Below are 26,717 nucleotides of genomic sequence, written 5' to 3'. Positions count from 1 at the left end.
CAGAAATTAAAGGGCAGGTCACTGGAATTTTTGTGCAGCAGAAAAATTAGAAGAAAGCATGTTTATGGATTCCCATGATTGTAGCAAGAGAGGAGGAGAGAAGAGCAAAAAGTGCCTGGTTAATAAATCAAAATTCTCATATTTTATTGATCAAAAGCATAATGAAATATAAAGGCTCCTATTCTCCTCCTAAACCTCTAAGATTAGGATTTTTAATTGGAAACTGGTTACTAAATGAACCAACTTAGGTTCCTGCAAAAATAAACCTAACTCCTAGAAACTTCTAGGTTGATGTGAGCTAAATAAAAATTAACCTTGAGGTGCAGGAAGAATAAAATTATAATCTTTCCCCTATACATAAAAAAGCCAGAATTTTATAAAGTGAAATCTTAAATTGCTAATATTGAAATTTCATATATGAAAGTAATTAAGTTTCTTCTTCCATGGTTGCATTGTGTTGACATCATAATCTGAAGTGGACTACGTTTCCTTTTCAGTGTATGTCCCATTGCCAACCATAAGTAATAATGAAGTTTCACTCTAGGAGTCCATGGTAGTTTTCTCTATTTTAACATATAGCAGCACTTGTTGATGCTCATGGCAACTAGAAAGCCAGATGAAATCAGATGTAATGTGTGACAGAGGATATCATTTTCATTTTTCTTTTTTTATCATGGGTAAGTGAATTATCTCAAATTGAACCTTGACTGTTTTATCTTTAGTTGATAGTATGTTACCAAAATGGCATTAAACTAGACTTATTTCTGCATGTATATGTGCCACGTATAGTACATATGTAACAAGAGCTAACAATTTATCTTAAGGCCATAGTTCTAATATTTTTGTGTTATGGTTCCTACTTTTTTGTTATTTGGCTTGACTCATCATTCCCATCATTTTGAAGCTTAAATTGATTTTATCCTCTCAATTGATGTAATTGTTTGCCAACAACCTGTCTTGGTCTCAAACAGTCTTACTACATCACTTATGATAACTTAGATAAGTTTATTTTATGCATGTAAGATTAAAAACAATCTTTTTAGGATTGGTATATAGGGTGGTGTTCTTTGGGGTCTGACTGCTTCAAAATTATTCAATTGCTCAATATTTGTACTGTAAATTAGATGATACATTCCTTCCTAAAAAAACAGAATCATTCAGGACTTATGCCATGCTTGGTTGCGCTTTGAGAGGGAATTTGGAACACTGGAAGATCTCGACCATGCTTTGCAAAAGGTGCAACTTACTTCTTTTTCAGTTCTGCTGTTCAGATAATGATTCTGCTTCAGATTGTTAACACATTTCCATGTAAAAACAATGAATCTCACTGCCTTGAAGATGGATTCAAATCAAATAGATAAGACAAAGAAGGAATACTCGTTTTGGAAATTGTCAAGATTTTTATATTTTGGCTAGTAATCTTTGCTATTGAACATCAAAACAGTCTTAAAAAGAATAAATAATTTACTCAATGAAGAACTAACTAGTATATAATTTGCAAAATAGTCTTGTTTTATTTTATTTTATTTTATTTTTCTAAATAAAGAAAGAACACTTCATTGTGGAGTAAAAGTTGAAATCCTAAATCACCTGCTTTCACCATTAATTGCTTTAGGTGATTATTATGTCTACTGCCATTTCTGAGCTGGTCAATTTTCTACATCTATTATCCTAATGAATCCATGAATTCACTTGCCACTTCTCATTGGCTGTGGATGAGAGATTTGGCACTAGGTGTCAGGTGAAAAGAATGATCTATCTGATCTATTGTTGTTATGCTATGTTTAGTCTTAAAATGCAGCAAACCTTGCTCCATTATAAATAAAATTTTCTATTATTTTTAGTCTTGGACGACAGTATTTGATATGCTTTCTTGAGTTTCAGGTGGAAGTTTGAAAACATATTTTTCCCCTGTTAAACAAAGAGATGCAGTGCTTTTAAATGTTTTTAATGGCTTTAATTAGCAAAATTATTAGATTTGGTCATATGTTTTCATTACTTTTGTTTTGCTCTTCTAATGGGATGTCATTAGTCATTGTTGTCTTTAAATATTTCTTCTTTTGTCACTGTTTAGTGTGTTGGTAAGTGACTTATGCTTATGATGCTTCTTGATTAGTTAATTCAAATCAATGAAGTATCAAAGTACTCTTTCTGGTGCCCTTATGAACCATCTTTCTTGGATGTGAACAAGGCATGCTAGTAATATTGATAGCAGCCTCTGGTTTTTTAACTATATGTCTGAGAAAATTCACTATATTGTACAGTAGTCTGGTTATGTAAAAATAAACAAAGTGTCATCTGGTTGATGAATAACCCTGGCTGCCTTTGACAAAGCCAGAATTATCCTTGTTTGCTGTTCCATTTCTCAGGTTACCCCTCGTCTTAAGGAGCTGCAATTGTTTAGGTTACAGCAGGAATCTAAATCTGTCATTGAAGCAACAGATCAAAGAGAGCAGACCTCTCAGAAAACTGCACGTGAAAAGAGGAAATCAGGTTCAAGTGCAATTGATGAACAGTCTCCAGCTAAGCGGCAGAAAAATACTTCTCAATATCAGAAGAAATTGCATGAGAAAGAGAACACACAGGGGAAGAATGTAGCTGAAGCAAATGATGGGGAAGAGAAAAAAGGCAAGGTTGACAAACAAGTAAATGAGCAGCAGATGAAAGACACTGATCCTGGTAAAACCAGATTATATACAGATCAGTGCACTGTATTTATATCAAATCTTGACTATAAGGCAAGTAGACTCCCTTCCTGCCTGCTTCCCCTTATCTGCTTTTTCCCTCTGTCAAATATGTGGACACCCTTGCTTTTCTTCATATTGTTTACTGTTGGGCAAGCAGATAGACAAGTTTATCTTCTTGGATAGCAGGCAAAATATGAAGATCTACGTCAATTCTTTAGTGATGTCGGTGGGATCACTTCAATGCGAATTCTGCATGACAGATTCACTGGAAAATCAAGGGTCTCTTTCTCTCTCTCTCTCTCTCTCTCTCTCTCTCTCGGAGTGTGTGTGCATGTGCGTGCATATGTGCATGCCCCATTTGTTATTTTTCTGTTCTTTCTTTGCGACTGCACATGCTACAGAGAAATCGGAAACTGGCTGCTTGAGTTGCTTACTAGATTTATGTCTGGTGCTCAGGCTGGAATTTCCTTATTACAGTCTTTCTTGACTAGTACTAGGTCATGTATTGTACAGTTTGATGTCCTTTATGAACCGCTTTTTACTGTCTCTTGAAGTAGATATAATTTCACAGGAGGAATATTGTGTTTAAACAATCCCAATATATTTGCTGTGTCAGGTTTTATGTGGACATCTTTTTTTTGATAAGGAATATCATTTCCTATTTTTTGGCTGGCATTAACAGCGAATATGTGCACCAAAATTTCTCAAGCATTCAACATAGTTAAGTCTAATGGGTTAATAAGGGCAAGTGATGAAAAGACTAGATTCTCCATGAATATTTTATTTACATGTCTAAGGTGGTATTTGGTAAAATTTTCAATATAAAATCCCTGTAAGATCATATATCTCTTTTAAAATAAATTCAATAAAAATTTACTTGGCATTTAACTACGATAGTATACCAAATGATTTGTATAGTACAAATTTAGTATTTAGCACCTACTTTTTCAGCATCAAGATTTCAGTTGATGGAAAATTTAACAACAGCACCTAAGTAAGGTCTAGGTCCCCATTTCCTAATCTGGGTGATAATTAACGTATGGGAAGAGTTGTCTGTTATTTACTAGTCATCAGATCGCATAGTGATTCTTATACCTTCTAATGGATATTGAAGGGACTGGCATATGTGGATTTTGTGGATGATGAACACCTTGCTGCAGCTGTAATGAAGAATAAGCAAATGTTGCATGGGAAGAAGTTGAGCATTGCACGGTCAAATCCTAAGCAACGTAAGAAGGAATCTTTTGTTCTTAATGCACCTGGTGGACATGGTAAGTCAGGATTTGAATTATACTCTCTCCTTGCTCTCCCCCTTGCTTTTTATTCCATTTCCCTTTTCTATCTATGTCTCTCCTTGCACACTTACTCTTGCTTGTGCAAAAATACCTTCTCGGTAATTGCAGCAGATGCCTAATTTATTAAAATGCATGACAAACATTTGAATGTGTTAAGTATCATGTGCATGAACATTTGTATTTGATAATGAGAATAGTTCAGTCCTGAAGACTTGTAGCATGCTAAAGAATTTGGGAAGAAAATGTCTAGTGGAAAGAAATGCTGGGAAAAAGCAGGAGCAGGGCTTGTTGTGAAGCTTGTTATTTCATGTCTTAGTCTTTATAATCAAAATTCAGCCAGCCAGCAACTTTCTGTCTTTTTAATGTTATCATCTACAAGGGGAGGGATTAACTTCCTACTATTTATTTTTAGTGCAGGAGTCGTGATCTTTTATATATATACAGACACCTTTCTTTCTTATGTCCCTTCTTGTGGACAAGGGAAGAAGAGGATGTCGTTATTAATTTAATAGAAAAAAAAAAATCTTTTGAGTTTTTTAGTAGTCTTTGGCATGTTTGAAAGGTGATTTTCAAGTTTTGTTTCTCATATTTACATTTAATTTTCTCTCCCTTCTCTTTTGTCAAATTCTGGTGTTAGTCCTGATATGTATATTTGTTTTTTCTGTCATTTGCTCTATCTCTGTTACTTCATAGCTTGGTTGGCAGTCTCTTTTCTTATGTTCTTAAAACTGAAATTGCAGTAGATGCTAGCAGCAACCGAAGTGGAATTGATGGGAGTTCTGCATCTAAAGAATCTGTTGAAAGCCCAAAGGGATCTAGGGTACCACAATCTACTGCTAGCAAGCGTGTTGAGAACTTCCAGCTTAAGGGGAAGAACACCTTTGCGGTTCCAAGAAATGTTAGACCACTCGGATGGACTAGTAACAAACCAGAAACCAGGGAAGAGGGAGATGAGAAGCCAAAATCAAATGATGAGTTCAGAAAAATGTTCATGAAAACCTGAGGTTCATTCTCAAAGTTACTGATTAAGAGCATGCTCAAAATATTATCCTTGTACAAATATTACTAGCAAAATACCAATTGTGTGATAAATTAGTTGTGGTTTGTAGTAACTCATTGCCGCTAAGCCTTCTTTATGGCATATAAAATTGCTCCAAGTACATTTGGTTCACAATGTTTTGTTGTGCAAAGCTCAGCTCATCCTTGAGTTCCAGCTCCCAATTCCGAGATGCGATAAGCCAGAAAAAGGGCATCCTAGATAGGTGGGTGCTGCTTTGCAGTATTCTTTATCTCAAACAAAGGCAGGATGGATGAAACTATAAAGACATCTGGCCTGGAGTCTGGACCACCAAAGCACTGGCGAGTACTGTTGAGAAATCAGCAGGCAAGGCATGGCCTGCAGAGTGTGGATGTGGATGTTTGAATTATTATTATCATGTCATGGCTCAGAGCGAGAGATAGAAGGAATGTTGTTTTGTCTTGTTATTGGCGTTTGATAGGCAGGGAATGCTTTTGGTCTCTGGCATGCTTTCACACGTGGTAAACCCAATCACCTACTCCTTGTAACTTCCTAATCATTCCATTTCAATTTCATTACTACTACTGCTACTACAACTGGCGCTGCTACTCACCTTCACTTATTCAATCTGCAGTGCATTTAGTTTTACCATTAGGTTTAGTGACCCATGTTTCCAGGCAGGAATGAAAGAGTGAAACCATAAAATTTAATGATTGACTTGGGATATTCTTCAAAATTAATTGAAATACTATTTAGGGTAATATTATCATATTAAATACAGTCATTGACATCTAATGTGATCATTTAAGTACCATTAGGTTTAGTTGGTTGTCGCAGTCGGGGGATGAGGTAGAGAGAGAAAAAGATGAAAATTATAAGTTTTTATATGTTAAGGTTATGTTTTATTATACACGAGGTAGTATTTTATCGAAATAATCAAAAGGGTATTTTTATTAAAAAAAAAAAGCATTTTACCCCGTTCCATGATTTGGTAAAAGTTAAAATTATTTCGTTTTTATTCATAAAAATTATTCCAATTTCATTTGTAATGACTATTTGGTGAAATGATTATTCTGTAAATCAAATAAAAGAATAAAGTAGGGAAAAAGGAACAGGAGAGAATGGAGGCAACATTAATATTGAACTTGAGAGCATGCCACAATCCACAGAGTGGGTACTTTCAAATGTATGTAGGAGTACAAGAGTGGCAGATGAATCTTTGGTCGGGAAGATAAATGACTATTTAATTAGCTTGAATGCCACACAACCTGTGGCAGTGTTTGCAGTGTGATTGGATCAGATCAGAGGTTTCAGTTATGGCCAATTTCTTTCACCTTCACTCAGGGAATCACTTTTCCTTCTCTTCTCTTCTCTTCTCTTCTCCATAATCTATCAAAGGCATGAAAATTATCTCTGCTCATGTCAGCTCAGTAAACAGTGGGGAAAAGTTACTTCCCGTACACCAGGCATACATTTTTTACTGCACCATTCCACTATAACCAAATCTGACTCTTTCCATTAATTTTCCATGAGTTTTCTTACACGCCACCTCCATTTTTCACTCTTTCAGGGAAAAGAACACTCATCCTAACGCCAGATATCCTGGGTTTTAAGTTATTACTATCATGCCTAACCCTCTCCTGGTTGGCTACAAAGTGGAATGCAGACATGGGTGATGGGTGGAGTTGCAGCGGCCTGTAAGTACTGCCTGCCACTACCATCAGTGTCCTAGACTTAGTCTGATCTGAAATGAACAAGTCAGACCCAAGTTACAGACCTGAGCAATTCTGCATATTAACACCATCCCAACCCAGATATAAATCCAGAAAGCCGTCCTGAAAATAAGAAATTACAGCTCAAAGCATAGGAAACACACCTAAGATATAACAAACTAAACACCTAAAATACGTTGCAGAACAGGACATGGCAGAAGAGACACCATTCCGGCCATTACCAGCGTCAGAAGAAGTAAACATTGGAAACCACAACAGAGAAACAAATAGTGAAAACACCCTGTAAAACATTAGAGTTTGAACAGCTCCTGAACAATATATAAACACCATGTGCTCGAAGAGTCACTTTTCCAGCAACCATTGACGTATATATAACTCTTTCGACTAGAGGAGCTTTCAAGGTGGTTTATATTTGTATTTCACCAAATATAATAAATACAATACAAATATATGTGTATATATATAGGAAGGCAATCTGACAAGTATGAGCAAGCTAACTTGAAGTTTGCAAGCTGTCAATTTTGATAAGCCCTACTGAATTTACAGGTAGACAAGCTAGCTTGAGAGTCTAAACCTACCTCAATATCAGATTTTTACAAGTTATTAGGCTTAATTTCATAAGAAATCTACCTTTATTCATGATAGAATAAGAAATTAACATAATTCTTATAAATTGGAAAAAGGAATGCTAAGGAAGCATTGTCTTGACTTGGACCTTTGAAAGGTCAAGAATTTTTAAGTAGTAAATGGAGAAATGACTTGGATTACATTTCATTCACAAGTTTAAATATCGCATAAGCAAAGCATATTTCCTTACTAGGTTAGCCTAGCTAAATTCAGTGTCTTAAGAAAAGATTAAAGGCAAAGCAAACTAAGCAAAAGAAGAGAAAGCTACACTTGAGAACTTCTAGCTTTAGAAGTCATAATCTCAATTAAATGTTGGGCAAGCTAACTTAACCACCTTTCTCTTCTTATGTTTTCTTTCTTTGCCTTTGCAGGTTCTAAAGCTAAGGAGATCAGAGGGCAGTCACCTTCCCATGCTCAACATTTACATGAAAGTGGATGAGTGCTAAACCTAAGAGTGATACATGACAACTATTACAAGTTTTGATGAAGAAAAGGTTATAGGAACCAGAATCCAAAGCATTTTCTCTTCATTTACATTTTTTTTTAGCTCTCTTTAGTTTTAGCTCGAGTGTTAGTTTTTATAGTTCTCATTATAGTTTCAAAATGACACTTATCAAAATGACACTTATTATTTTATGTTACATCATATTATTTTAACATATTAATTTGCTATAATGAATGATGGCATGGCATGTTAATATAATATGATTAATTTCATCATTCAATATGTCATGTCAATGTTATATAAATATAAAAATTACAAATAAATGTTGGTTAGTCTAACTGTTTTGCCTAACTATAATGAAAAGAAAAGTGATACTTGTACTTTGAAAGAGTGTGGTTGCGTGTGAAGGGAAGATGTTAGGAGCAAATGGACAGTGGACCCTGGAGAGCACAATTACAATTAAGCAAAAGATGGGATGCAGAAAGCACAGAGACAAAGCTTGAATTCCCCCTCTCTGCTCATGCGGGGGGCTTAAGCATGCGTCTTGATACACTGTCTTCAAATTTTATTACACAGTTCCCTTTTGTCCAACCTTTCTTTTTTCTTTAATCATCATTATCATTCCTGCATTTCCTCCATGCAATTATGCAAAAGCTCACACCACATGCATGCACACACACAGTTTAAGGCCCCCATGATTTTGCTTTTCCATCAAATTAACTTTTGCTTGGATTTTTATGTATAATTTGCCTACTGTTTCACACTGTGCTGATTCTTTCTTTTCCCACTATATGTGTCCTTTGCTTGAATAAGGGTTTCTCAGTTTATATCAAATGTACACTACATTAAAATACATTAAGATGATATTCAAAATCAATCAGAATCCAATACGGGTATTAAAAACTTTACTCAAACTCGTCCCTGTAACCGAGTATAAGATATCCAAACCTTATGTTATCAGATTGTATTTCTTCGGATACCCAAATTAAATCTAACCCTGCAAACTGATGGAACTGACTGCATAGAATCTGTTAGTACTCCTGCAAACTGATGATGGAGGGTATGAAGAGAAGTTTGGAGACAAAATGAAAATGAGATTATAGGTAACAAGCCCCTTGCTAAGATGTCAGCAAGCTGGTTTTGTAGAGGGAACAGATTTAACAATAAGAGTGCCATTGGAAACAAGGTCTTGAACAAAGTGATAATCAACTTCCATATGTTTTTTGTACGACCTTGAAATATCATCAATAACAAGTCATGGGAATTAATGGAGATTTGAAAGTCCAAGACCTCGGAAAAGATTTGAAATCCACAGCATTTCAAAAATAGTGATACAGCACTAGAACGAGAAAACATTGACTGCTTTTTAGAGCCCCACGAGATGATATAGAATAGCCAAGAAAGACACAAAAGCCTGTCGTAGATCGTCGCGGGGTTAGGACAGCCAGCCCCAATCCGCATCAATGTATGCGCAAGGTTGAGAAATGGGGCCACGCTTAATCGTAATTCCACACAGCCTAGTCTGCTTTTGAGATATCTCAATATCGTTTTGGCTTCTCGGAGAGGTTGTGCTGTTGGAGCATACATGCGAAGATTGACAGCGTAAGCAATGTCTGGTCGTGTCATATAGTGAACAAGGCTTACATCGTAGGCTCCTAGCATTACCAATGCATTGCAGAAGATGATCAAGTGTGTTCTTGTTTTGTGTCAAAGAATAACCATCAGATGAACCAGAGTCTTCAATTCCCAGAAAAGAAATATTATGCTCATGGCATATCTGGGTCCAAGACCCCAACAAAATCTGGGCTATATCACCTAAAAATGAGTGGAGAACAAATGATTGAACTATCTGCACAACTTCTATGGAACCCATTCTCAAGCAGCACTGAAACGTTGGAACCATATGCCCGAGGGGCTTGTGTCCTAGTCCATAAATTGCTTTGTGTAGCCTACAAACATAACCAGGTTGTGTTGTGTGCTCACATAACCTGGTCCTTGTTGTATGCAAGACTTCTTCCAAGTCTTGCATGATTTATATACGAATAAAATGAGAGGAATTTACAAGAGAAAAAAAAAACATATGCACAGAAATCAGAAGAGTACATTACCTCAACATGTTTAATTATGATCAAGTAGTGACATTTTTTAGTAACTTAAAAACAACAAATGAATATATAATGGCAACATTTAACTGGTAAATTAAACTATTAACTTGATACACTAACCATAATCATATATCAAATCATGGATTAATTAAGAAAAAGCAATAAAATCTTGGAAATTAAATGGAAAGCTCTAGAGAAAGGGGTTTGATCACTGCCTTCGAATGTATGGAGGATGTGTTGTGATAAAATTTGAATATAACCTTTCTTAGTTAGACAAGCATGCAACTTCAGCAATGAGATCATTTTTGGGTCCCCAATTACTTCCCAAAATAAGTATTTTCCATCAAATAGGTGCCCCATTGGAACAAGATTTCTCAATCAAGCTAAATCATTCAAAAGATTTGAGATAGACAACGCAAGATTTTCCAAGTTACAAGCAATTTTTGTTAATGTTGGGAACAAAATTTAGTGGGGAGGCTACCATTTTTCCAATCATTTTAATTTTGCCACTCCTCAGGGATTATTAGCTTGAATTGTTTCCTAATTAATTATGAATATATTTACTTTTATTTTACTTATTAATTAATTTGATTATGCAGCTATACATAATTATTTATTTATTTCATGTTCAAGTTATTTAGTAATATATATATATTTATTTATTTCATTGAATAAGTAAACAAATTGAAAAAAATAAATCAAATATTAAAAGCCAACAAGGGTAATTTTATTTCCTTCTACATCTATATAAATATAGATGAAACCTATGTAAATATCTAAATGTAGCTCTAACATGAAACCGACATAAAAAAATTAAAAGTTGTGAACAAATTAATTAATAAATAACTATCAAATGATACATTTTGAATTGAAAAAATTTTGATTATTTAAGTGGATGAATGTAACACTATAACTCTCCTTTTAAGAATAGAATCGAATCGTATGATGCTAAATAAGAAAAAAAATTATAAAGTATTGAGTGAGAAAACTTAAAACGTGTAAGTGTAATTTATTCAAAAAAAAATTAAGGTAAAAATGGAAATTTTTTTGTTTTTTTTATATTACTTCGTTAAGCATCCTAGGTTCGAAAATAATAATAATAAAAATAAAAATAAAGATAAAGAAAAAAAATAAGCAAGGAATATTCTAGACAAGAAAATAAAGGTAGCAATATACTTGGGGAATTGATGAAAGCAAATTGCTTTTTTCAACTTTTGAATGGTTTTTCTTATCAAATTCTCAATCATACATTAGAAGGTGGTGGTGGGGTTAGAGAAAGAAGAGAGATGGATACTAACGGATTGTGTAAAAGGAAAGGCTAATCCTTTTTGGATGTTGGGGTTGCTTTGAATCTCATGCCTTCCATGGCCATGCCTTGGGAGAATGTTGGGTTGGTGCCTTAATGTGGCCTTTAAGTCTTAAGTCCAGACAAAAATTATAAAGTGATTGAGAATGTTTCCAACGGCTAGTCTTCTGCTTTTTCTGTCTCTTAAAATTCAAAGGTGCAAAGAGAAAATGAATTGATTCTATCATAAGGGAAAGGGGCCCCAGAGACAGAAAGCACAGCCTAGCAATTGTCCACCTCTCTGCACTTGGTTTAATTAGCTCCGAGATGACACCACCTTGTTCATGTGCTTAACTCAGGCAATGGGATTTCCTTCTTTTGTTCTTGTCAAGATCACTATCAATGTTATATTGCTATGAAAAATATGAACAAATGATTAAGATCTAGATTAATTTATCAAACTATTTGGTAACGGTGATCTCAACTGTCTCATTGATCCGAATTAATCCGTAACACGTTATCAAGGCATTAAAGTAACATGTTAGGTTTTGAATATTAAATTTTATTAAAATAAAATAAGTGAAAAAAATAGTAAAGATATGCATGGCAAAGAATAATGATTTAATGTCCATTTGCTGATGTGAGGAAGAAATTGTCCGCTGATCTGAAATATCTGGTTTTCCATCATAAAACAGCATATGATATGTTTCATGCTTTGTTTGAGTAGTGTTGGGGGTATTGATGAAAACACAGAGATGGATCATGATGCAGCTTACCTAAACTACTGAAATATTTTCAATGACTCCTATTTATCATTTATAAGGGCTCTCGGCTGCTCTTTGCTTGGAGCAAACATTTGCAGATGATGCATACATATATATATATATATAATTTATATGCCTACCAAATTGGCGTTACTGTGGTCCATGAACCAGTAGAAGTTTAGCAGTACAGCATGTGAAGCAAAGGTTTCATCTTTAAGCATCTTTTCTTTTATGGTATTTAATGCATTCATGAAAGCAGCAAAACTGTTGTACTAGGTTAATTCACGACACATCAGATCACTTGTGATTTATCTTTAGTTTTGGTTACTTCATATTTGTAGAAGAGGGAAATGGGTAGCTATAGCACAGAATGGCAAAGGTAAAGAAAAGCATTTGAATGGCAATGAGTGCAAAATGAGGTAGAATGATGGCCCTAGCTGCTTCGAATCCTAATAGTAGAAGAAAAGAAATTTCTATTTTCTGAACATTTGAAGCTAAAGGAACATTTTCAGAAGAATGAATATGAACATGATCCCACTCCTTCAAGAGCAAAAAGCATATAAAGTAGTATAACATGAGTATGAAGTTAGCAAAGAATGATCGATCATTGCCATTGGTGGTGGTCACCCCCTTTTGTTACTGTTGAATTGCATTCATAATTCCTAGCAGCAGGCTGCACAAAACACACATTTTGTTCACATGTTTATCAAAAACAAAAGAAAAAACAATACCCAAAGCTTGAATAGTTCCCTTTGTGTTTAATTATGATCATTTAGCCCCATAACAAGAATCAAAAGGGTAGTCTTTGTTATCTCATGATACATACACAAAGCTCACAAAATGGAACAAAAAGGGAAAGAAACAAGACTACGTGCGTGATTTGATTTGCAAATGGAGAATGATTGGTGCCTTAAAGGGTAGCTTTGGTTTCCTAAGACAAAGGCATGCCAAAGAGAGGTTGGTGGTTAAGATTATGAGAAGAAAGTTGGCTTCTTGTAAAGTTAAATGTGAGGGACAGCTTGTGTTGATTGTGATATTCATAGGACAATCTCCCCTTGTTGACTACATATATGCTAATCTTTTTATGTACTAATCTGCTAAAAAGTTAGCTCTTTATCAACATTATCCAATATTGTTTTCCTTAAATTCTTTACTTCATCTTGAAGGTAACTGATTGCCAAATGATTCCAATGGCTAAGCACATAAAGATGGGGAAGAGGCATATTCTCATGAAAAGACTTCAAGGATTTGGTTAAGATGATAACATAACTTTTTAACAAGAGTGACAAGATTCTCAAACCCTTAAGCTTGATCATTGAGAGCAAGTTCATGTAAACATACAAGAACAAGACAATGGGAAAGCTATTTAGCCCTTTTGGTGCCTCATCTTATCTTTAAACTCAAAAGTTTGTAGGATTCAAGGCACTCAAGGGATCCACAGAGAATTTGGGCTGGCAGTGATTGGGATGGATGGATGTGTGCGTTTCCTCCCTAAAAGAAAGAAAAAAAAACAATGGGTCTGAACCCTTCTTGAAAATTGTGATCAAGGTTGTGTCATCAACAGACATTTATTCTTGTGGACCCTTCGGCTAGTACTATCTAATTACCCCTCTGTTCTATTCTCTCTCTCTCTCTCTCTCAATTTCAAAATCATGGAAATAAAATATGTGTAGAAAGTAAAAATTACTACATTTTTAATTGGTGATATTTGTAGAAATATGGGAAATAATTAGTTACTAGTGGTAAATTGGGTGAAACTTCAAAAGAAGCAAAAAAAAAAAGGGCAGCAAAGATAAAGTAGAAAGGGAATTACTAGAAGAAGAGACAAGAGAGATAAAAACAAAAAACTAAAAAGAAAGATAAAGTCTCTAAATGTGGTGTGGAGTGTGGAATAAAGGCAAGGATAATAAAGAATAAAGTGATTTCCAATAATAATTTAATAAAAGGGAAGACTAAATATCATCTTTTCACCAAGTAAATATGTGAACCAAAAAAAAAAAAACAAAAGAAACTTTGCATGATCTCAACATATATTATCAGTACCCCCCACAAATTAAATATTTATTTATTTTCTGAATTATCCTTAAATTATGTTTCTTCTTCTCTTTAAAATGCATTAATTATTGATAATAAATCATTCACATGATAAGCATGGCACCTACCAACTCCACATTCTAAATAGACCAAATATCACCCTATATTTTTCTTTATTTTTTCCATATTGTTTACAAAGGGTAATTGAAAATTTTGTAGATTTATTAATATATATTATATATATATATAAAGAGGAAAGGAAATGGAGAAATATTAAGAACATGGGGGAGGGGTATGGGCAAAGGATGAGCGCAATTGCCTGAATGAATATTTGTCTGAAGCAAAGGGATTCAGCATCAAACAGCAAACTTACCTGCAGAAAAAGAAAACAGGGTTTTACATTTTTGGCTAATTTCTTTTCTTATCTTTTCTTCAGAGGCTCTCTCTCTCTCTCTGTCTCTCTTGTGCTTTGTCTTCTGCACTCTCTGACACACTGCTCTCTATATGGCGTAAACTTGATGGCTGATAGTGCAAGCAAAGCAAGCACCCCACCTTTGTATTTTTTTTGGTTTGTCTGTTCTTTTTGTTTGGGGTTTTCTTTCTCTTAACTGACTCAATTCCTCTTTTTCTGTAAAAAAAATCTGCTTTTCTTTTATCTCTCTCTTCCTTCTTTTTGGCCTTCACTACTTCTATAAGCCCTTGTTTATAGTGCTTCATAGCAAAACCAACCTGCAAAAGCCGCTCTCTTCTTCCTTTCTTTACCCTTTCTCCCTTCACCACTTGCCGTATGTTTTGGTCCTTTAGTCAAATTAAACCTTCTTCCCTAGTTGAACCTCATTTCTATTTGTAGGATGTGGAAGAGAAAAGAAAACAGAAGGGAATGTATTAGTAGTCTGTCATCTTCCTTCAAGCCATCATTTTCTTTTCAAAGGGAGACCCTGAGTGTTGACTTGCCTTATTTTCTGTCTCACAATTTGTGGAGAGAGAGAGAGAGACTTATATTGGTCTGCTCTCATTTACCAGCAACTGTCTACAGTGACACTGAATTTGCTTCATATTCTTTCTTTCTTTCCCAGTTGACCTTCGAGAAAAATATGAGATGGACATTCAAAGTCTAGGCGGTTGATGACCCTTCTTGCCTTTGTCCTTTGGATCATCAAAAGTGTTTGCCTTCTGTATTTCACATATTGTCCACCAGACACCTTAACTGTTCAAGCCCACTCTCTCTCCTCTCTGCTGTTTTTTCTTTAGTGGTTTAAATATTATATTTTCTGGGGTTAGCTTTCTGCATGGAAGAAGGGTTCTCTTACCAGTGCAAAGAATTGATAGGTTGGATTGTGTTGCTGAGGGAAGGGTTGACATTCTCAAGGGAACACCTAGCCATATAGGATCTAAAGAAGGCAAGTCCTTTTTAATTTTTAATCATTTTGGCCTCCTAACACAACTCGCTTACAGTCACACCTTGTCTGCTTCTTCCTCTTTTGGTCTCCAAACACACTAACAATACACAAATAAATAAACGAAAGAAAGAAAGAAAGAAAAGAGCTGGGAATGGAACTTTCTAGTCAAGACGGGGAAATACCAATCCCATTGAACAGTACATATGGAGGGGGGCACATGATCCATCATGATCATCATGCTGCACCCACACAACCATATCATACATCCTCAGCACCCCAAATCACTTGCACTGGTCCTTCCATAGCCACAAACCTTGATGATGATCATCATGTGGCTTCAAGAAAGTGGTGAGATACAGAGAGTGCTCAAGAACCATGCAGCAGCCATGGGCGGTAATGCCACTGATGGCTGTGGTGAGTTCATGCCAGCGGTGAGGAGGGTAGCATTGAAGCGCTGACTTGCTCAGCCTCAACTGCCACAGAAACTTCCACAGAAAAGAGATTGAAGGTGAGCCATCTCCCTCTTCCTGTGACTGTTACCCATCGCATAGTCCTCATCTGAGCAGGGCTGGGAGGAAACTCTTTCTGGGCACCCACAAGGTATCCTACCTCCTGAGCCTCTAGGCCTAGGGTACCCTACAGCTACTGGGACTCTTATACACTCAAAAGCAGCTCCAAATCCCACACCCCACCAGATGATAATGTCCTACAATATGGGCTCCCTCCCCTCGGAGTCTGATGATCAGGCAGATGGTGGCGGGGTAGTGACTAGGCCACACCAGCTGGTGAAGAAGAGGTTTCGGACAAAGTTTACCCAGGAACAGAAGGAGAAGATGCTTAACTTTGCAGACAAAGTTGGGTGGAAAATTCAAAAGCAAGAAGAAGCTGTGGTGCAACAGTTCTGCCAAAGTGGGGTCAAGAGAAGAGTCCTCAAGGTCTGGATGCACAACAACAAGCTCAATCTAGCAAGAAAAACCCTTCTTCCCACCACCACTCCTACAACAACTCTGCTACATGACAAGCCCAAGTTAATCAGTGTCTCATCTCCTCTCCTCTCCCTCTCTCTTCCTCTCTTACTTTGTGTTTTTCAGTTCCCCTAGCCAGTTAATTAGTAGCTTAAAACCATTCATCCCTTTCTACACCACCTTTATTGTCTTCTTTCTGTTTGTTTTTTTTTTTTTGCCTTTTTCTCAATGATAATATCTATCGTTCTCCTTGGGCTTGTTTCTTGGTTATGGTTACTCAGTAGAGTTTCATCAGTTATTAGTTTATCTGAGTGATATGCATTTTGCAAATCCATGCACTGTACAAGTGGATTGTAACATTTGATATTCATCAGTCTGTTGTACTTGTACCCATATTTTAATCTTCAGAAGAAGCAGAAGAAGAAGATGAAGAAGAAGAGCCTTCTAAATTAGAACCCTTTCTTTATTGATTTTGTAATATTTTGATGAGATTTCTTAGTACTAATATATATATACCCCAATCTGATTATATATTTCACTTACAACATCACAAACTCAATTATGCTACTTCATCTACATTTCTTTGGTGTTCTGAACAGGAAAACGCATGTCTGTTTGCTTTCAAAAGGAACATACCAATGTGTAGCTAATGTTTGCTTGCAAATAGTAATACACTAACTGCTTAATATAATTAGTAGCAGCTAAGCTAAGCTTTACCCACCAGGCCAGACCAGACCACAGCTTTGGTTTTGTTTGTCCTTACACTTTCCGAAAACCTTGGATTCTTTTTGCTGCACCGAGGGTGTACTTGTTTTATGTTTGTTTTGTTTCTAATAAACTTATTAGAAGTGTACCAAGTAGTTCTGCTCTTAAACGTACATGGAAAGGGGAATCAATTAAGAAAGTGAAATGTTTCCTTACACTGTGGAATATAACTAACTAATTATTCAAAGAAATACCTCCAATTAAGTTCATTAATTAAGGTGATACATCGTCTCAAACTATAATATTTATATACTATCACTTGATCACCAAAAATCATTTCATAGACCGACGATGTATCAAATATGTATCAAACCCTTTCGATGGTGTCAGCAAATGTTTGATTACTATTTAAGTTCTTATCATCAATAATATGACAAATGATTACAACTATAATGAGACCTTGAGAAGAGGCTGGCTGGTGAACGTAAAGGTAAGGTATGGAATTAAGAAAGGTTTTCAGTGTTGAGAAATCACGTGTTACATTAAATAGGTGTGGTTAAAAGGGCTGCCAAACCTTTCTTTTCTCACTTAAGTTATCAGCCTCTTGTTGCATTTGTACGTCTGCTTTGCTTTATCCTTCACATGCATCTCTCGTGTATTCAGGTAGAAGATAATCTGGGGTGTCATGGTTATCCCTCATTTATGAGGAAGCATGATCTTCTGAGTCATATTTAATATGCTCAAGGCAGTATATTTAATATAAGCATTTCTGCCACCGAAATGGCATCCGTTCCCACCCCCCAATCAATAATATCATAATTTCCTAGCTTTTCCTACTCCAAGGCCACCCTCACACCTGCAACTTTTAAATATGGTTTTGAAATTCGGAACCTCCCCAACATCAAATGTTGTTATTTGGAATAGATAGAAAAATTCTATAATTGAAGGCGACGATGTGATATATTAATATAATTAATGACGTAAAATGTGATTATTAGATAAACTTACCCTTTTACTGTCAATGTACTAAAATAAATAAAAATTAAATAAAACAGTGAAAGTGGGGGGTTCATCTGACATGATAAGACGGTTGGAGGACCAATTTAAACAGACATGGGCAACAAGGGGCAGGGGTGGAGTCATATCCTAGAGCCTAGAGGCAACTGGCGAAGGACTCCAAAAATGATGAAAGCTGGAGAAAATAGTTTTACTGTGCGACCACATGCATGGCAACAATCCATATAAACATTTGTCAACACATACAGGGACACCCCAGCTTTGTACAATTCCATATATATATTTCCAAGGCTGCAAAGCAAAGAGTCGGTGTGATTTTTTGCCACCGAAGCTGGTCTAAATCACTTGGAGACCATAAGGCCAGAGTGCAGCTGTGTAGCATAGACACACTGTTTACCTGACTAGGTTTGGAGCACAGACTGTAGTAATATGTGATCTCACAGGGAAAATAAAGGAACAAGGTGTATTGAACCCCCAATAAAATTAAATTATACACAGCTTTCAAAACAACATGAATAAGCTGGCACCGCCAATATGGGCACCTAAAAAAGGGCAACACCTCACTCAAAAGGGAAAAAGAAAGCCATAGACCCTCCTGTAAAAGATGGAAACGGGGAAAAAGGATTTCAATGATAAACACTTTGTATATATGTTACACTATGAAACTCATTTCCAATGCTGCATTTGCTGTAACTCATCACTGTGTAATGTCAGCTTCCTGGAAACCATTCCACTTATAGCCCTAAGTGCGGAAAATTGGGTGCTTGCACAGTCTGACCGGCTCAAAGAGAACCATGGCATTCCCACGGTCATCCCAATGGTATATGGCCAATTCTGAACCTCGTGTCATGTAAATGCTCTTGCCAGTGTTGCCTATGGACTATAATGTATAGTCAGAAATTGGTTTGCAACTCACGCATCCAATTTCGGATAAGCAGAAGAGTTCAAGCCTGTTCTCCCATTTAACTCATTAATACAGTCGAGCTCGACCTGGATTAAGAAGCGACTCTGACATCCTCCAACCCTACCAGACAACAAGATATGCAAGTCAAAAGGAGCATAATGAAATGCATAAATGAAAGTTATATGCAAAATTTTCAGGCTATCATGATATTAGAACAAAGTCACTTAACTAACATATGTTTCAAATTCTGACACATTTTCTGACCGAAAGTATGAAATAAATCAAGGGTGGCTGTTTTAGGTCAAATATGCTTTTCAATTTTACCCCTAAGCAACCTTTCTAATGAAGAGCAAAGGACTTTATGTCTCTTCTCAAAATGGCGCTTGAAGCCCCTTATTAGTTAATATGTTTTCTGGCTAGCAACAAAACATGGCACCTTTGACATTATTCAGGCCATGAGATCCAATTCAATGCCACTTCAAAGTTGAAATATGGATTCTGCTGCATTCTCTGTATAACTACCAGAACCACTAATTGAAGGATAGCATGTAAGACCCAACATTATTGTTAACAAATACTTTCTTAAGAGAACATAACGCAAACGAGCCACGGCACTTTTCTATCACCCTCTACATTTTTAGATTAAGCAAATAAGAACCCCTTCAGTCATCATTGAACATGCAGCACATACTTCCCATCCATTTTATAACACTACTAAACAAATCTAAGGAAACTTCCATTGTTTTACTCATTATTAGAGTGATTAGATTCACAATAATCAGATTTATAAATTTATCTCCACATTCTTCTTTTCATCATAGTGGTATTTTTTGGCCCTTTCATATTCTTCTCACTAGTTATTTAACATTTTTTTTTGTTGGCCATATGACCTAACAGATTCACGATCATATATGGTAAAAAAGTTTATATTTCCCTAATACTTCAAGTGAAGATGGAACAATACCACAGTAAGGTATGTTAGCACTATGTACCATTACTAAGTCTATGAGTGTTATTTGTTTTTAAAACTGCATGCACAATGGGAAATCTGAAGAGGTAAAGCCAACTATCTTTATATTTAAACTCATGACAAACAACAAACTTCACTAACTTAAAATCACCTGAAGGGCAAGCTGTTGACAGAGAAGGAGAAATTACAAAGCAAACAGTATTAAAAGAAAATGGTATATTTCAAACAGTGAAGAGCTTACCTGTTCTGCAGCTTTGCTCTTGAAAAGTCCATATGATGTTGAAACCATCTTACATGAATCAGCAATTTGAGCCTCAAAATCAGTAGTTGAGGGGATGAGGTTTGAGTGATCATGTTCTTGCTGACTTCTAGATGAAAATTGACCATTATTTGATGAATGAATGAAATGCAAGAGCACATGTGCCTGTAATACAAGGTGGAATTATAGCTAAACACAATATATGCAACCAAAATATGGTCAGCCAACATAACAAGAATATAAGGTCAACAAGGTTTTCTCACATGAAATGCTGCTTTTATAATGTCATCTGAATTTGCTTGATCCTTGAGCAATGCATATACTTTTCCCTTTGAAGGATTATATGTCACTAAATATTTTTCTTTCTGCCATCAATCAAGAGATACAAGATCAAACAAATCGAGACTAAGTTAATCAAGACAACTTATAATTTAATAGTCCATGTAAGCATATACATGCTTTGTGTGTGTGTGTGTGTGTGTGTTTGTTGTGGGGGGGCATGCCTTGAAACACAATTAATCTCCTTTTAAAGAAGCATACCTCAAAGAAAGGTTCTATCGCAAGATAGGGACCTGGATCTTGGAAAGCATCCTTAAATCTTGACCCTGCCAACAATGGAAGAAATTTTAGATTGAACTCAAACAATGCCAGACCAAAGAGTTTTTTGTCAGGGAAAAACTGTTGAACACAGTTTAATGCACACCAAGAACAACAGGTCTATCCTTCAACCATGGAAAACTGAATATATTTTCCTGCAGATTTCCCTCCTGCAACGAGGGAACTTGCCCTGCAAAGTGAAGAAACACAATGAAGTCATTCAACACCTATTCAAATTGTTTTCATTCATTGACAATGTCATTGACTAGTAGAACAGAAAGAAAATATGGTCTAGAGGCAGTGAAGTTCTATTACAGTTTTACTAACCAGTCTTAAGGAAGGAATCTACCGCCACACTGAATCTCGCTCTATTTAATGTGTGCAACACTACAGATCTAACCTGGAAAGAAAAATTTCAAAAGCTATTATCAGAATATGAGCTTCCACAAGTGAAAAATTGGCAGACAATTTTTAAATAAAAGTAACGTAAATGTTAGCGCATAATCAAACCTCTTGGTAAGAACTGAAGACATATCCACATGAAAGGAGAGCAAATGTGGTAATCAAGGACGGGTTTCTTTTCGAGATCATAATGCTCAGTCCAGTTCCCAGCTTCAAAGAAAATTAAACAGTTCAGTTGAAACCTCATATTTTTAAACAAAAGAAAGACAAACATATCATGCATGATAATGCATACAGGAAAAATCACAAGGATATTGGATATAAAAAATTAGTAGGACTAAAATGAGACAGATCTTCTTATTGCAAAAGCACCAAAGCAAACATATTTACTTCTGCATGACTAAAAAACCAACATTCACAAAATACAGGTATAAAGCTCCAACATGATTTATTAATAATTTAGTGATATCAGTAAAATTTTAATTTCAAAAGCCTCCAAAGAGCACCAAAAATAAAAAACCAATCAGCATCCACATTAACATGCCAGCAAAAATTTCAAAATCAATTAAACTGTACCTAATCACAATATCCACTGCTCAAGTTCAAATTTGTCCAAGGCAACAATTGCAGTGGTGCTATCGCACATAGATTAAATCTTGAATTTCTTAGTGTCTTCAACCAAATTGGATCTCTCCATCTATTGCCAATTGATTTAGGTTGGATGCTTAACATGGCAACAGAGCCTTGCCCAAGTTTGTTATATTGCTGGTTATTCTTATTGCTTGTTGCCCCCTAAGTGTTTGTCCACATGGCAGGCACATTTGTTTTGATTGTTATATCAGGCCAACACGTGAGGGAAAGCGTAGAGTGGTGTTAATCTGAGTTTCCTATGCTCTTATATTCAAGTTGAGTCTCTCCACCTATTGCTAATTGGTTTTAGGTTGGATGCTTAATATTAACCAAACACTATTTTGAGTCAAATATTGAGACGATGTATCAACATTTTAGACTTAGATGTTTCCTCTTTTCACCGAGTGTCTACAGATTGCACAGCTGCTTGATACAAAAACATGTTCAGTGCAAATCACATGCATTTACACATCATCTTTATATTTATTTTTTTTGCTTTAATTCTGGACAACAGAAGATGGTTCTTGTTTTTTCTTTCTGTTCTGTAAACAGAACTATAAAAGTATCAAACCATCATGCAGCAGCAGCACCTGACAGCAAGCTAATACATATTGTTTGCTCTTTATCAGCACCAGAGATTTGACAGGTTCTGACCATCATGGCCATTGTAATTGCTACTGCCACACTCAATATGTTAGCTTAAATAGACTATATAGCAGGCAAACCAAACTCTCATTCCAATCAGTCAAACCATATCTATTTCCCCAATACACCATCTAAAGCAACTTTCCTGTTCACTCTTCTGCTCTATTATTTCTTCCATGTTATGTTACTAGACCTTTGGGTTAGGGTTGAAAACAGGCATGTGTCTTCACACATGTATGTTTAATTTTTCCTAAGTTTTTCCTTATATTTGGAGGGTTAGACCTCCATACTCATGTGATAAGTGATCAATAAGGGAACCTCAAGGAAATGAAGAGTCGGAGCAACATAGCTTCCATGTACTTTCAGAGTCTGACCTTACTCTTTTAGTTCCTTCTAATAATTCCTATATCATAACAAGTCTGTTACTTGCATCTACATTGCACATTTCCAAGCAACTTTCAAACATCATCCTTCCTATTCCACCGCAGTTCTCTTGTTCATGGATATAGTCATTTCTTAGTTTATCTTTCCTCATATTGCAACCCATATCATTGCTGTTTTAGAAATAATTAACCTTAAAGAAAATTATGTGTCTATGTAAAGAACACTACTTCATGCTATCATGACAATTAAAAGCATACCAGATCTGCAATATTGCCAACACATTCTCCTTTAGCTGTGACATCTCCGATGTTTTCTCCTTTCGCAAAGGCTTTGTAAATTGGTGTCCGAGTCGATGTTGATGTTACAGCAGCAACATTCTACAAGTAAGCATAAAGAATTAAGAATGCAGTAGGTAATCGACCACAAAGGCATATGTTGTAAAGAAAACCATTCAACCTTTGCCACGTTTGCAGCACAAGCCAAAGGAAGAAAAAGATGAGGCACAGCTGCAGTTACCAACTCTACCCCAGCACCCATCTCCATAAGAAGGTCACCAGCAAACCGCAGCTACAACAAATTGGAAGTTAGAATTTCATGAGAAAAGTACCTGCAACTTCCACCACTCCATCTCCAAAAGGAAACATTACCTGTTTTAGATCATAATCAAATTTCTTTCCTTGCCGAGCAAAAAGCATTTTACCAACACGACCAGCGCCATCCTGCAAACATAGTGAAACTTTATCTTGATAGAATGCCAATTTGGACCAACCATTTTTTTTTTTCTATGCACCACATTCAATACAAAAGGATACCCCCAAAAGGCAATAATATATAAGGGTAAGGTAACAAAAGGTTGTAAAGGAAAACTTTGTGAAACTAACACAGTTTGACTACAGAATGAATTCTAAGAACTTACTTCTTGAATGCTTTTCAAATGCCAACAAAAAGTAAAATTGAGCATCGAGATATTTCATTTTAGAAAGATATAAGTGGATATTTTAACTTTGGCAATTGCAATTAATGGCTCACTCAAAAAAAAAAAAAAGCAAATAGTAACTCTGAACAAATGCCATATATATGCTACAGTTGCACTTTCTTTCCCACAAGCAGTACCCACAAAAATGGATTTTTTGCAAGCAATAAGGAAAAACACAATCAGTTTCTTTTAAAAGGAATTCTGAATTTATAACTTTTTCTTCCTGCATTGTAAGAAAGAATTTTATCAGCTTTACATCTTGTGGTGAAAAAGTAAACAGCGAGAAGCTTCCTCGACAAGCTTCCAGAATGAACAGGCCACCATAAACACATATTAGCCAGTTTTGCACGAAGAGTAACTCATCAGGTCAAAAAACTATTGAACAAATTACCCATACCGTGTTAGTATTGCTAACATGTATTCACTTTTGAAGAGCAGCTGCTCCCTAATAATTTAATATTAGAGAAGCCATTGAACAAATTAATACCAACCACTGAAAATTAATTATGATTTGCACACTAATATTCAGAAATGTATAGTTGCAACAAGGAGCAACCACAACCTTCAGACAGAACCTAGTTTCTACTTAGAGGAACATTTTAGTGCTAAGACAAATAGCCCTCAGGATTTCCAACTAGGCTCACTGCATCCTTATTAACTGTTTATATAAGAGAATTCGTAAGCTTTTTTTTTTTCCCCATTAATATATTAATGCTTGATAAATGCAAACCAGAGGAAGATTGTGCTCATAGACCTGGCAACTAGACAACCAGAAGTAGTGCCAAGACAGTTGTAAACTAACAAAGCAAATGTAAGCTTGTGTTTTTCAGCCACCAAACTTACAGAAGAAGGTATATGTTGCCAACTTCAATCATCTTACATCTTCCCTACCTTGAGAATCCAATTGATAGCGACAGCACCAGGAGTAGCTCTATTTCTAGAGACCCCAACCGAGCTCAAAAGGGTTTGCGTTGTGAAAACACCCATTGCCCCACCAAAGAAGTGCTGCATTGAACAAGATGGTAATCAGTAAGGTATTTAAGGATACTAAAATAACTAAATTGAGAGGCACGGGCAAGTCTTGAGTCTTTTATCGCCCTTTACTTTTCCAATATGCTAAAAAGCCACCTTCAATGCTCTCCATGTCATGTATGGCACGTACGAAGGAGTAACACTGTCAGGAAAGCCCTCAGGCACCACATATGATCGCACAAACGACATCAATTCCTGCGCCATCAATTAACCACAATTCCAGTCATCCCACAAGCACAATGCAAGTGTTCTAAACATATGCAAATCCAACAGTAAGAATAAGACCTTGTGGCTTCGATTGGATTATAAGCATCTTTTTACAGCGAGAGTTATTATTATAAGAAAAAACAAATAGCCCCAGTTACTTACTCATTCTCTTCCTTTTTGGTTAATAGTAATTATGTTTACCACTTCTATGAAGCACTGAGAACAACAGAAGTCAAATAGTAGTCGTAACAGGAGGGGAAAGGGGTAATAATGACAAGTAAAAAAATGGGTGAATTCTTGATAGTGAATTAGTAGTATATATTTGAGCAAAAGGGGTCATTGCAATTTTAAAAATTAATAATAACAATATTCAAATGCCATAAACATAAAGCAAAAATAGAGCACAAAAATTGGTCAAACAAGAGAATGAGATTGAAAACAATAAAGGCAGGATTTGATATACCAGTAATTGATTTTCTTTTCGTTTTTATTGCAAATAAGAAAAAAGCTTACATCAACAGGGGCCTGAGGGTTGTGCAAGCTGAGAGCGCGAATGGAATTGCTCTTGAGATTTCCAAAAGGATCTTTCTCCGCCATGTACTTCCATCTCCTGCCGTCGATTTCCTCGCAACATATCAATTTCAAGCTCGATTCCACAAATTCCTCCCCCACCAATCCCATCCTCCGATTTTCATCCATCAATGGGATCGCCGCTCCATCATTCATGCAGCTTCCGCTGCTGCTAGTTACACCCGCATTCGTCGCCAGGTTGGCGCTGATACGCAGCGTTTCGCGGACGAGGAGGCGAGACTCCTGGGAGGTCAGGCTTTGGGCGGTGGCGTTGGGGTTGGGCGGGGATTGCTTCACCTTCACCTTCATCTTCAACCGCTGGTCGTTAGCAGGAAAGAATTGAGAGGAATTCCTTGGGTTTGGATTGTTTGAAAAGAAAGAAAGCGGGGAGCGCTTTTATCGTGCCGATTTGGCTTTGGTTTTAACGACAATGAAGCATTGGAAAATTCCCGCTGGGGGAAGGTCGCCTACAGCCTACACCGTACGACTACAAATAACTACTTGTCATTACACAGCAAGCCTTTTTCTTAGGGACTGTTTGCCTTGCTCCTATTTCCAACTATTTAAAAATGAAATACATTTTTCAAACTTTTCTTTTTCATATAAACATTATTATTTTTTTAAATCTCATTTCTCTCTAGCATTTTTTTTCTCTTATTTCTGCCATAAAATGTATTGTTTCAAAAAATCTCGAGTTATTGATTGGTTTTGGTTTCTAAGCTAACTTGGATTCGGTGTGAGATGAATTTCAGAATAATATAATGTTCAAATAAATTTTTATATTATTTAAAAATTAAATTAATTTTTATAATTAATAATTAATAAATAAAAATATAGTAATTTAATTAAAAATTTAAGTGTTTTTTTTTCACAGTATTATTTTGTTTGGCAGACCGGTCCTTAAATTAGTACCTTAGTTTCAAAAAAATAATTAATTAATAATAAATAATAGTGTTTCACATTTAGCATGTGGTATCATAGAATTAATAAAAGAATAAGGAGTGAGGAGGAAGACAAGAGAAAGAAAGGCGCAAGCAAACAGGGCGTAGCGGGTTAAAAGA

General features: G+C 35.9%; 3 protein-coding genes across 3 annotated transcripts in view; 2 read left to right on the top strand and 1 right to left on the bottom strand.

Annotated features, from left to right (window-relative positions):
- Positions 1-5,142, top strand: part of EMB140 (EMBRYO DEFECTIVE 140) — a 6,689-nt gene extending 1,547 nt beyond the window's left edge. Inside the window, exons 5-10 of the mRNA XM_089785458.1 lie at positions 4-17; positions 1,152-1,236; positions 2,370-2,738; positions 2,874-2,966; positions 3,802-3,958; positions 4,723-5,142. Of these exons, the coding sequence (XP_089641584.1) occupies positions 4-17; positions 1,152-1,236; positions 2,370-2,738; positions 2,874-2,966; positions 3,802-3,958; positions 4,723-4,985 (981 nt within the window). The 3' untranslated portion in view covers positions 4,986-5,142. The remainder of the gene's footprint in view (positions 1-3; positions 18-1,151; positions 1,237-2,369; positions 2,739-2,873; positions 2,967-3,801; positions 3,959-4,722) is intronic.
- A 10,167-nt stretch (positions 5,143-15,309) lies between these two features.
- On the top strand, positions 15,310-16,493 carry HB21 (homeobox protein 21). Its single transcript, XM_021442647.2, is given in 6 exon segments — positions 15,310-15,728; positions 15,731-15,757; positions 15,760-15,819; positions 15,822-15,860; positions 15,863-15,991; positions 15,994-16,493. Coding segments are annotated over 6 exon segments (939 nt in total). The 5' UTR covers positions 15,310-15,544.
- Positions 16,494-18,268: 1,775 nt separating this feature from the next.
- Positions 18,269-26,130, bottom strand: RUS6 (root UVB sensitive protein (Protein of unknown function, DUF647)). The gene is made up of 13 exons (XM_021442759.2): positions 25,600-26,130; positions 24,976-25,074; positions 24,739-24,852; positions 23,519-23,590; positions 23,328-23,438; positions 23,129-23,248; positions 21,321-21,422; positions 21,138-21,210; positions 20,917-21,000; positions 20,754-20,818; positions 20,477-20,578; positions 20,196-20,378; positions 18,269-19,104 (listed from the first exon to the last, which is right to left on the bottom strand). Exons 1-13 carry the CDS (start codon positions 25,963-25,965, stop codon positions 19,051-19,053), a joined length of 1,545 nt encoding a protein of 514 aa, XP_021298434.1. The 5' UTR covers positions 25,966-26,130; the 3' UTR covers positions 18,269-19,050.
- Positions 26,131-26,717: the final 587 nt, after the last annotated feature.

The sequence above is a fragment of the Theobroma umbraticum genome, unplaced genomic scaffold (genome assembly GCF_002168275.2).
Source record: "Theobroma umbraticum cultivar Fairchild unplaced genomic scaffold, ASM216827v3 scaffold_228.0, whole genome shotgun sequence".
NCBI lineage: Eukaryota > Viridiplantae > Streptophyta > Magnoliopsida > Malvales > Malvaceae > Theobroma > Theobroma umbraticum.
Note: the sequence above shows the minus strand (reverse complement) of the source record. Positions and strands in the feature narration are given on the sequence as shown.

Coding starts and splice junctions, on each gene's coding strand:
- RUS6 (XM_021442759.2), bottom strand. CDS start 25,965: ATGAAGGTGAAGGTGAAGCAATCCCCGCCCAACCCCAACGCCACCGCC. Junction 23,439..23,518: donor TTGATTATGATCTAAAACAG/GTAATGTTTCCT, acceptor AATTTGTTGTAG/CTGCGGTTTGCTGGTGACCT. Junction 23,249..23,327: donor GTGCTGCAAACGTGGCAAAG/GTTGAATGGTTT, acceptor GCTTACTTGTAG/AATGTTGCTGCTGTAACATC.